General features: G+C 40.4%; 1 protein-coding gene across 1 annotated transcript in view; it reads right to left on the bottom strand.

Moving 5' to 3' along the window:
- The window catches only part of F5 (coagulation factor V), a 146635-nt gene that overhangs the window by 118528 nt on the left and 15459 nt on the right, over nucleotides 1-12648 (bottom strand). The window contains exon 2 of the mRNA XM_056558186.1: nucleotides 8238-8320. Coding sequence (XP_056414161.1) covers nucleotides 8238-8320 — 83 coding nt within the window. The remainder of the gene's footprint in view (nucleotides 1-8237; nucleotides 8321-12648) is intronic.

Below are 12648 nucleotides of genomic sequence, written 5' to 3'. Positions count from 1 at the left end.
GTAACACTTACTATAGAGAAGACGTCACCTGTAATCACTGATATCATTGTGTATTCTCCTCACTATAGAGAAGACGTCACCTGTAGTCACTGATATCATTGTGTATTCTTCTCACCATAGAGAAGACGTCACCTGTAGTCACTGATATCATTGAGTATTCTCCTCACTATAGAGAAGACGTCACCTGTAGTCACTGATATCAATGTGTATTCTCCTCACTATAGAGAAGATGTCACCTATAGTCACTGATATCATTGTGAATTCTTCTCACTATAGAGAAGACGTCACCTGTAGTCACTGATATCATTGTGTATTCTCCTCACTATAGAGAAGACGTCACCTGAAGTCACTGATAACATTGTGTATTCTCCTCACTATAGAGAAGATGTCACCTGTAATAACTGATATCATTGTGTATTCTCCATACTATAGAGAAGACGTCACCTGTAATCACTGATATCATTGTGTATTCTCCTCACTATAGAGAAGATGTCACCTGTAGTCACTGATTTCATTGTGTATTCTCCTCACTATAGAGAAGACATCACCTGTAGTCACTGATATCATTGTGTATTCTCCTCACTATAGAGAAGACGTCACCTGTAGTCACTGATATCATTGTGTATTCTCCTCACTATAGAGAAGACGTGACCTGTAGTCACTGATATCATTGTGTATTCTCCTCACTATAGAGAAGACGTGACCTGTAGTCACTGATATCATTGTGTATTCTCCTCACTATAGAGAAGACGTGACCTGTAGTCACTGATATCATTGTATATTCTCCTCACTATAGAGAAGACGTCATGTAGTCACTGATATCATTGTGTAGTCTCCTTACTATAGAGAAGACGTCACCTGTAATCACTCATATCATTGTGTATTCTCCTCACTATAGAGAAGTCATCACCTGTAGTCACTGATATCATTGTATATTCTCCTCACTATAGAGAAGACGTCATGTAGTCACTGATATCATTGTGTATTCTCCTTACTATAGAGAAGACGTCACCTGTAATCAATGATATCATTGTGTATTCTCCTCACTATAGAGATGTCACCTGTAATCAGTGATATCATTGTGTATTCTCATCCCTATAGAAAATATGTCACCTGTAATCACTGATATCATTGTGTATTCTCCTCACTATAGAGAAGACGTCACCTGTAGTCCCCGATATCATTGTTTATTCTCCTCACTATAGAGAAGACGTCACCTGTAGTCACTGATATCATTGTGTTTTCTCTTCACTATAGAGAAGTTGTCACCTATAGTCCCTGATATTATTGTGTATTCTCCTCACTATAGAGAAGACGTCACCTGTAATCACTGATATCATTGTGTATTCTCCTCAATATAGAGAAGACATCACCTATAGTCACTGATATTATTGTGTATTCTCCACACTATAGAGAAGATGTCACCTATAGTCACTGATATTATTGTGTATTCTCTTCACTATAGAGAAGTTGTCACCTATAGTCACTGATATCATTGTGTAGTCTCCTTACTATAGAGAAGACGTCACCTGTAATCACTCATATCATTGTGTATTCTCCTCACTATAGAGAAGTCGTCACCTGTAGTCACTGATATCATTGTATATTGTCCTCGCTATAGAGAAGACGTCATGTAGTCACTGATCTCATTGTGTATTCTCCTTACTATAGAGAAGACGTCACCTGTAATCACTGATATCATTGTGTATTCTCCTCACTATAGAGATGTCACCTGTAATCAGTGATATCATTGTGTATTCTCATCCCTATAGAAAAGACGTCACCTGTAATCACTGATATCATTGTGTATTCTCCTCACTATAGAGAAGACGTCACCTGTAGTCCCTGATATCATTGTGTATTCTCCTCACTATAGAGAAGTCGTCACCTGTAGTCACTGATATCATTGTATATTCTCCTCACTATAGAGAAGACGTCATGTAGTCACTGATATCATTGTGTATTTTCCTCACTATAGAGAAGACGTCACCTGTAGTCCCTGATATCATTGTGTATTCTCCTCACTATAGAGAAGACGTCACCTGTAGTCACTGATATCATTGTGTATTCTCTTCACTATAGAGAAGTTGTCACCTATAGTCCCTGATATTATTGTGTATTTTCCTCACTATAGAGAAGACGTCACCTGTTATCACTGATATCATTGTGTATTCTCCTCAATATAAAGAAGACGTCACCTATAGTCACTTATATAATTGTGTATTCTCCTCACTACAGAGAAGTCACCTGAAGTCACTGATATCATTGTGTATTCTCCTCACTATAGAGAAGACGTCACCTGTTGTCACTGATATTATTGTGTATTCTTCTTACTATAGAGAAGATGTCACCTGTAGTCACTGATATCATTGTGTATTCTTCTCACTATAGAGAAGACGTCATGTAGTCACTGATATCATTGTATATTCTCCTTACTATAGAGAAGACGTCACCTGTAATCACTGAGATCATTGTGTATTCTCCTCACTATAGAGAAGATGTCACCTGTAATCACTGATATCATTGTGTATTCTCCTCCCTATAGAAAAGATGTCACCTGTAATCACTGATATCATTGTGTATGCTCACTATAGAGAAGACATCACCTGTAGTCACTGATATCATTGTGTATTCTCCTCACTATAGAGAAGACGTCACCTGTAGTCACTGATATCATTGTGTATTCTCCTCACTATAGAGAAGACGTCACCTGTAGTCACTGATATCATTGGGTATTCTCCTCACTATAGAGAAGACGTCACTGATATCATTGTGTATTCTCCCCACTATAGAGAAGATGTCACCTGTAGTTACTGATATCATTGTGTATTCTAATCACTATAGAGAAGACGTCACCTGTAGTAACTGATATCATTGTTTATTCTCCTCACTATAGAGAAGACATCACCTGTAGTCACTGATATCATTGTGTATTCTCCGCACTATAGAGAAGACATCACCTGAAGTCACTGATATCATTGTGTATTCTCCTCATTTTAGAGAAGACATCACCTGTAATCACTGATATCATTGTGTATTCTCCTCACTATAGAGAAGATGTCACCTGTAGTCAGTGATATCATTCTGTATTCTCCTCACTATAGAGAAGACATCACCTGGTGTCACTGATATCATTCTGTATTCTCCTCACTATATCCCATCAGAACTGGAGTCACTTGTAAGTTGGGCAGTAATGATGGGTGAAACAACAACTCCCAGCATAACCTTACCACATACTTAAGGTCATACTGGAAGCTGTAGTTTTAAATAGTAAACACTTCTTAAGCACTTGCAATACTGTGGTAGTTGGTATATTTGATTATTATACTAGAAATAATTTTCTGCAACATGCTACACCGAGTGCATCACAACATGTTAAAAAAATCAGGGCCTATATCCCTTAATGTTCTGTTTTTGCAAGTATTCATCCAGTTGCTGTTTAAAACGTCTGTACAGACTCTCATAAAACCGCATCTGCAGTCAGAGTATTCCACATCCTTATTATTCTTAGAGTAAAAAAACATTTCCTTTGCCTTAGACAAAATCTCCTTTCTTCCAGTTGAAGGGGGAGATTTATCAAAACCAGTGCAAAGGAAAAGTTGACCAGTTTCCCATAGCAACCAATCAGATCTCTTCTTTCATTTTAAAAAAGGCCTCTGAAAAGTGAAAGAAGCAATCTGATTGGTTGCTATGGGCAACTGGTCAACTTTTCCTCTGGACTGGTTTTGATATATCTCCCCCTAAATGTGTGACCATGTGTCCTATGTGTAGTCCTGTTTATGTAAACATTCTAATATATTATACGTAAACTGCTTAAAATGTCTTATGATCTTTGTAATATTGATATATCTGTTTAATCTGTTTGCAATGTAAGGCCATGTTCACACTACGGAATGTCCGCAGGGAAAATCTCTGTGCGGACTGCCGTCTCATAGACAGCTAAGCATTCTGTGCGGTGTCTGAGGAAAGAATAATTGTGTTCATTCTTTCTGCAGATACAGAAAATGGAATTTCAGTGCTGGAATTATCTGGCATGGATATTCTGCCGTGTGCAAAGAGCAGCTGAATCCTGTTGAATTCATTGGGACTCTGCTACAGCTGAATGTCTGTGCCGAATTTCGCATTTGAATTTTTGATGTGCGCACATGGCCTATGAGTCTTAAACAAGGTTAGAACTGTATGATACATTTAATAATTTGTAAGTACCTTAAGCAACACCTTATTTTCTGTCCGCCAACACAAAATACTCTAATAGTGTCCGTCCCAAGATTAGACTCTGGTAGGGATCAGTGCTCACATGAGAGCATGCACACATGGCAAACAGGATTTAGATGAACCAGACAGACCACCAGTAGAATGGAACATTTGAACTGCCAACAAGCTTGGGCTCTCCAACATCCAGACGGAGGTGACACTTTCATTATAAACTGCCTAGCAGAAGGAAATCTGTCATCATCTGGCATCATGGCACCTATTACATATCCTGCCATTGACAGTCCGCCACCGTCGCCTTCATTTGCAGTGGTGTTGTAAACGAGAAATCTGAACTGTTCTGGAGTAGAACCTTATTATCTTTAGTGATGGATCCAGGATCTGTTTTGGTTGGGTCAAATATGGAGGCTTCATATCAAGTGATTACTTATCCAACTGCTGGTGTGATCTGGGTAGCCATCGCATATAAAAGTCACTCACCCCTAGTAGTAATACAAGGGACACTACCAGCTCAGTGATATGTGCAAGACATCCTGCAGGCACATTTGTTGTCTGCCATTGCAGGGCTTATAAAAGGCATTTTTCAGAAGAATAATACTCACCCACACATAGCAAGAGTGTACAGGATCTACAGGCCCAGCTGCAACATCAGCAGTTTGCTGGGAAATGAGTCAAGTGTTTATGGCCAAGTGTTTTTTTTTTCTGGGAAAAGAAGTAATTTTTGGTAAATGAAGTGATTTACAATATGTAAGAAATCAAATAGCCTAACAAATGTTGGGGAGTTGTTTAAAACAACAATGATAATTTCACATAGGAAGAAAATTGAGTCTAGCACACACCAACAGCTATTCATATCTTCACTTAGTTTACTGAAGCTCAATAGTGATACAACAAACAAATCTAGCTGACGTGCCAGGGGAAGGGAGGTTGTGCAAGAGCACGGGCGTGACGGAAGCGACGGCCCGTTTCACATCATTACAACACTTTTTCCTGCCTCTTCCTGGTCAAACAGAATGGGCTTGCATTTTATTCTAAGTACTAAGTTTGCAGGTACTGCACAAGCCCAAAATACTATTTCCAAGAAAAAGCCTTTTATACTGGGATGCAATTTACATATTTGTATACATACTGTAAGTCCCTTAATAAACATGATAATTTGACTTGTTTTTTGTGATAGTAAGGCTATGTTCATGTCAGAATGTTCACAAGGAAAATCTCAGTGTGGACATAATATGCCGGCGCTATGACTGCACAGGAATGCACCGTTTTATTGGCTGCTGTGCATTCCATGCGAAGTTCGCAGAAAGAATGAAAGAATTCTTTCTGCGAACATGGAATTTCCGTGATTGAAACATCCGGCACGGAAATTACGCTGTGTGCACAGTGCAGCAGAATCCCGTTGAAGTCCGCATTGGACTTAGGCACGGAAATTCCAATGTTTGAACATGGCCTTACAAGTGCTTCTCTACTTCTCCTCCCTGTGACTATGTAGTCCCACAGTTGTCACCGTTGATCATATTAAGCACGTGCAGTGCTTTTACAAGGAAATGGAAGTAGCTCTATTATAGAAGGACTCCATCCTTGTGATTGAGACTTAGTGTCAGTGTGAAAAGTAATTCACACCGGTCAAACTTTTATTGTAAGTTTTTCCTTTCATGGTTTGCTGGTTTGCTGGCAATCTCCTATCTTTATCTTTAGTACATAGCCTCACATTTGTTGATCTACTAAAGAACTTGGCAACAAATCTCCTAATTTATTAAACTTGTACCAGGTTCTGCTTCATTTATAATAAAAAATGAATAACAAATAAATTCTGTGTTATCAGTAAAAATCATGGAAACAAAATTATTTGTGAATATTTCGCAACCTGACACAAGACATTGCCTATTACAAGATAATTTCTCCCTCCTCTCCCTATCGTGTTCTCAAAAATTCTATTAAGCCGTTTCTTTTGCATCTACTAGAAAAGCTGTCTGACTACTAACATGGCCACCCCTAGGGCCCATTCACACTACGGAGCTGCAATACCATATACAAACTGTGGACTGGTGTGGTGCTGTTTTTTGTAGAAATCAGTTCTGTTTTTCTAATCCTGAATACCCATTTAAATGGTTGTCACACAACTGTTTTGGGCTAATAATGACAAATCTGCCAATTTTTTTTAACAATACATTCTTTCTCCTGTTTCTAGACCAATGATGGCCGACCTGACATTTTTGTCATCAATTATATTCATCAATTATATTTAGCTTAAAAAGGTGTACACAAAGGAAAACAAAATATTATAGACCGAAAATACAGCCATATAAAACAAGATACATATAGATGAGCTCTTCCTAAGCTGACCCTAAACATTAGAAATTTTTGAAAGATCTTGCTGGTTTTTATGGATCTTCAGACAAGTTAAAATGAAAATACAGGGTGGGCCATTTATATGGATACACCTTAATAAAATTGGAATGGTTGGTGATATTAACTTCCTGTTTGGGGCACATTAGTATATGTGAGGGGGGAAACTTTTCAAGATGGGTGGTGACCATGGTGGCCATTTTGAAGTCAGCCATTTTGAATCCAACTTTTGTTTTTTCAATAGGAAGAGGGTCATGTGACACATCAAACTTGTTGAAAATTTCACAAGAAAAACAATGATATTGGTTTTAACGTAACTTTATTCTTTCATGAGTTATTTACAAGTTTCTGACCACTTATAAAATGTGTTCAATGTGCTGCCCATTGTGTTGGATTGTCAATGCAACCCTCTTCTCCCACTCTTCACACACTGATAGCAACACCACAGGAGAAATGCTAGCACAGGCTTTCAGTATCCGTAGTTTCAGGTGCTACACATCTCGTATCTTCACAGCATAGACAATTGCCTTCAGATGACCCCAAAGATAAAAGTCTAAGGGGGTTAGATCGTGAGACCTTAGGGGACCATTCAACTGGATATGCGAAATTGCTATATGATGATGTGTTTCCCTCTTTATGCACTGAAGCTGGCACGTTCCCTGAGTTTTTCCAGCAAGATGGCACACCACCACATTATGGGTGTCATGTCCGAGCATTCCTAGATGAACAGTTTCCTGGAAAGTGGATTGGTCATCATAGGCCAGTTGAATGGCCCCCAAGGTCTCCCGATCTGACCCCCTTAGACTTCTATCTTTGGGGTCATCTGAAGGCAATTGTCTATGCTGTGAAGATACGAGATGTGCAACACCTGAAACTACGGATACTGGAAGCCTGTGCTAGCATTTCTCCTGCGGTGTTGCTATCAGTGTGTGAAGAGTGGGAGAAGAGGGTTGCATTGACAATCCAACACAATGGGCAGCACATTGAACACATTTTATAAGTGGTCAGAAACTTGTAATAACTCATGAAAGAATAAAGTTACGTTAAAACTAAGCACATCATTGTTTTTCTTGTGAATTTCCCAATAAGTTTGATGTGTCACATGACCCTCTTCCTATTGAAAAAACTAAAGTTGGATTAAAAATGGCCGACTTCAAAATGGCCGCCATGGTCACCACCCATCTTGAAAAGTTTCCCCCCTCACATATACTAATGTGCCACAAACAGGAAGTTAATATCCCCAACCATTCCCATTTTATTATGGTGTATCCATATAAATGGCCCACCCTGTACTTCTAGGGTGGACGGATGCAAGTTGGCCAGGTGGGTAGTGATAAAAAGGACATGGGCTGAACAGACCTGGGCTCTTGTCATTGCCAGGAAATGCTGTATGGGCTTGTGAGCCTCATTTGCATAATAAAAAAGCCATAGAAAAGACTATGGCGATGAAAATTTTTTTTTATCCCTGGAATCCTGATAAATTGCTCTGTCTAACCATGTGCATATTTATATAAGTATTTGCATAGATCCCTCCCTGTCCTCATTGGAATAACATATTTAGCCAACAAATGTGTATCTGATGGATATGGATCAAGTGATCATATGGACAACATCAGGTTTCTATGGCTAGGAACTCACAATGATTGAGAAATTCATCTAGTTTTGGAGATTCTTACCTAGCAGCTTGGATGCAGGCTTTTCTTTCTGAAAACCTTCTTCATATTCCCTGAACAGTATTTTCTTAAAGACATATTCAGAGCTGTGTAACAAAAAAGAAAAACTTTCATTAAGGGTTTAAGTCTGAATATTTAACTGTACTTTAAAGCTTGAGGGTACGTTCACACAGGCGGATTACCTGCGGAATTTCCACAGCGTATTTGCTGCGGAAAATCCGGAGCAGATTTTGCTACCATTGACTTCAATGGGTCATCAGAAAATCTGCAATAGATGCAGTTTTGCAGATTTTCCTTCGGACCCATTGAATTCAATGGTAGCAGATTATCTGCTGTGGAAATTCTGCAGGTAATCCGCCCGTGTGAACGTACCCTGAACAGGAAAAAACACAGGGGGGGGGGGGGGGGGTTGATCAAAACCTGTCCAGAGGAAAAGTTGCTGAGTTGCCCATAGCAACCAATCAGATCGTTTTGATTCATTTTTGAAAAGGCCCCCGAGAAATGAAAGAAGCGATCTAATTGGTTGCTATGAGAAACTCAGCAACTTTTCCTCTGGACAGGTTTTGATAAATTTCCCCCACAATGTTTAAAGGAAAACTGTCCATAAACTCCCCCCGAAATAACCAGAGGTACTGACTGATAGTGTGGGGGACGCTGCTCCGTCCCGCAGTTCGCCCGTTATCTTCTTTTTTGTGGATATGCAAATGAGCTGCTAACTGGAACAGGCAGGGTTACACGGCACCTTCAGGCGCACTGACGTCAGCGCCACTCGTCCGCCGCACCGCCCGGCTTATGAATATTCATTACCTCCCTCCTCAGCGGAGTCCAGTAGAGAGCGGGGAGGGGAGGAACAGTCGGAGGGAGGGGAGGAACAGTCGGATGGAGGGGATGAATATACATAAGCCGGGTGGTGCGGCGGACGAGCGGCTCTTGCGTCTGAGTGCCCAAAGGTGCCTTGTAACCCCCCCCCCCCCCCTTGCCAGTAAGCAGCTCATTTGCATATCCACAAAAAAGAATATAGTGGGCGAACTGCAGGACGGATTTGGGCATGGTAGGCAGCAAATTGATCAGCGTCCACCGCACTACAAGCCAGTACCTCTGGTTAGTGCGGGGGGAGTTTACTGACAGTTTTCCTTTAAAAATATTTGTGGAAAAAAATATAAAACTTGGGCACTAGGGGGGGAATTTATCAAAACCTGTCCAGAGGAAAAGTTGCTGAGTTGCCCATAGCAACCAATCAGATCTCTTGCTATGGGCAACTCAGCAACTTTTTCTCTAGACAGGTTTAAATAAATCTCCCCCTAGATGCTCTTCTTGCTGATGTAAATGAATTTTACTTTACACTGTATACCTCCCACAGACTTCACATACAGTATGTATACATACAGTGGAATTAAAAGACTAAAACATGTCTTATCTAAAATATAGAAAAACAGACAAGGTGCGCTCCTAGTGGAATATTATTATGGTAGATCACCGTGCGCATGGTAAATCTCCTTCCCATATGGTGTTGTGCCGAGGGCACAACACCTGCTTAAGCCTGTAGACTCGCTGCAAAGTCGTGCAGGTAGTTTCGAGGGGTGGCTGCATTGGCGTCTTCACCCGTAACCTCCAGGGCACGGTCAGAAAGTGGTCAATAAAAGACCACTTTGCGCCTTCCCCAAGTAGAATAACATCAAGTTTAGCCAAAAATAAAAATAAATTGGCTTTTATTCATAGTCCAGCAAGGAGAGCCCACCATCTTAAGTATACATGCACTTTGTGACTACTGGGTCACAAGGTCAGAAAGCACATAATAAATTATCATATGGTAAAAACTTGTAAAAAAAACAGATATAAATGACAAGCAACAATAATGACTATGACATGTATGAATAGCACAAACAGATATTTAAAACATTATTAAATATTATTAAATAATGAGTATTGGCACAATTATGCAGCGTTCTAGGCTCCCGAAACACGGCCCACTAATGTTGAAGTAAGGAAATAACATAGATCAAAAGACGGCACAATAGGCAAAATATTTAAACATCAAAAGTTACTGGATAATTGTTATCACTTGTGCTGGCTGTGAGCACATTGCCCCGCTCTCTCCTCCAGCCAACGGGGCTGGGATTCGCATCGCGGGACACCCCCACATGCGAATCCCAGCACGTCACTCACCTCAGGCCTCTGCAGTCTCCTCCCCTGCCTTTCAGCTCGGGCACGCATGTCTCCATCTCCTAGGGCGCGCATGCGGAGCTATAAAATTTAAAGGGCCAGTCCACTCATAATTAGTTTTACACCTGCGCATCACTTATATATTCCTGCACCTCCCACACATCTCTGCTGAATCTTTGTGGCCTTGTGCCATTGAGAAAGCGTTATTCTGACTTGCCTTGCTTCTGACCTCTTGTTCTGTGACTTTCTTGCTCCTGTGCCGCCTGTCTACTGACCTCCTACTACATTCCTGACTACGCACCTGTGCTGCCAGCCCTGACCTTCTGCTATCCTGACAACGAGTTGCTGAATCCCTCTTGTGCCTCAAATCTCAAATCTACTCAGCTACCTGTGTGATCGAGTCGTGCCAGGGGTAGCAACCAGGGTGCTGCCTAATTTAGCAAGACCGTCCCGCTTTGCGGTGGGCTCTGGTGAAAACCAGCGGCACCTTAGTCTTTACTCCCTGGTACGGCCCGCATCATCTGCCCCACAGGTCCATCGGATCCACTACCTCCTGTGTTCCTGTCTTTCAACCGTGAGTGTTACAATTATGCTTGTTTGACAAGATTATGCAGCGCTGTAGACCCCCCAAAAATGGCCCACTCATGTTAAAGTAAGGAGATAATAAGATAAGATATAAATGAAACATAGGATAGTTTTAAGGTCATGGGCAGAATGTATATTCGAAGGGTTATGCTGTGTTAGAGAAACATGAAAAACGGCTGGTACCAGAGCCAAACCATCAATATATGCGCAGGGATCGCTGTAGTGTTAATCATTATATTTTCCAGCGCTTGTGGTCTGAAATTTGTTTCTAATTTGTTGAAACGGGTATACTCTAATAGCCGATAAAAGCTACACCTGGTTAGTTGTAGGATGGATGAGAACGGAGCAGGCTGCTGTGGATGGTAGTAGATCTCATTTCAATGCGCAGCCGAAGGATTTTAAGTAAAAGAGAGAAGTCCTACTGGCCAGAGGTGTAATTGATGAATAAACATATGTGTTAAATATAACATTAGTATAAAAATTGGTGGTATTAAAGCTGGTGAAAAATAGCTAGTTAGAATCTAGGAATCTAGTCAGATTATAAAGAATATATATATATATATATATATATATATATATATATATATATATATATAATTGTTAAAAAATAAGGTGTGTCCAAACTTTTGGTCTGTACTGTATATATATATATATATATATATATATATATAATTGTTAAAACATAGGGGATCACTGCCATGATTGGGATGAAAAAAGGTTGTATAAAAGCCATATATAATATAGAGATACAAAGCTAGTGGTAATATTATTAAAACTGAAACCAAGACACAGAACCGGCACAGCTGCTGTGTGTAGCAATTAAGTGCACTGTGTGCACTGACAACAGGAGCTAAGGCAGCGTTCACAACCATACGTCCAGCTATCCTTGCGGTGCTCAATCCTCTCCAGGTCACAACATGTAAAGCAGAAGAAAAGAAGAAATCAGGAGGCACTCACGTTAGGGTGGTGGATCACGCCTTCTTTATTGTGGATGCGGCAGTCTGCTGACAGTGACGTGGGACGCCGGAGCGGTGGATGTAACACTGAGTGACAATTGGTAAAATTATTAAATGCTGAGATTCCCAAAGTTGAACCTGAGAACAGGTGTAGTTTATATGATGGTTTCTACTATTTTGTTCAAGCCCCGAGGGGCAACAGAGCTAAGTTTGAACATCCAGAAGACTTCATGCTTCTTGAGGAGTTTGAAATTATTTGTATTACTCTCAGGAATATGATCAATTGGAGTGACATTGAAAGGATCTGCTTCTGTTGGATGTACAGTAGAGCAGTGCCTAGAGAGGCCGTGCAAGAGGAATTTTTTGTTGATGTTTTGCCCCAGCAGTCTGTCCCGCCTCCTCCTCCACCCCCCCCCCCACCCCCCCGTGATCTGAAACTTATCCTCTATCCTTAAGATATGGGATAAGTTTTTCAGCACCGGACTACTCCTCTAAAGTGTATTTAGATAGGCTTAACATTTTAATAGTTCCTTTATTTATATTCTTGGCTCCTTCCTCAGACCCTCCATTTCTCTTTCTTTTTCTTTGTCCTCCTCGTTTACCTCGACGTCTTCTATTTTCCTTTTGTTCTTCTTTTTCTGAAACATTACAGGAATGTTAAGTACAAAACATGTAAAAAAAGAAAATGGCAGCAGCACACTTGGTCAACA

This window comes from Hyla sarda, chromosome 2 (genome assembly GCF_029499605.1).
Source record: "Hyla sarda isolate aHylSar1 chromosome 2, aHylSar1.hap1, whole genome shotgun sequence".
Lineage (NCBI taxonomy): Eukaryota > Metazoa > Chordata > Amphibia > Anura > Hylidae > Hyla > Hyla sarda.
The sequence above is the reverse complement of the archived record's forward strand: the minus strand, read 5'-3'. Positions and strand labels throughout refer to the sequence as shown.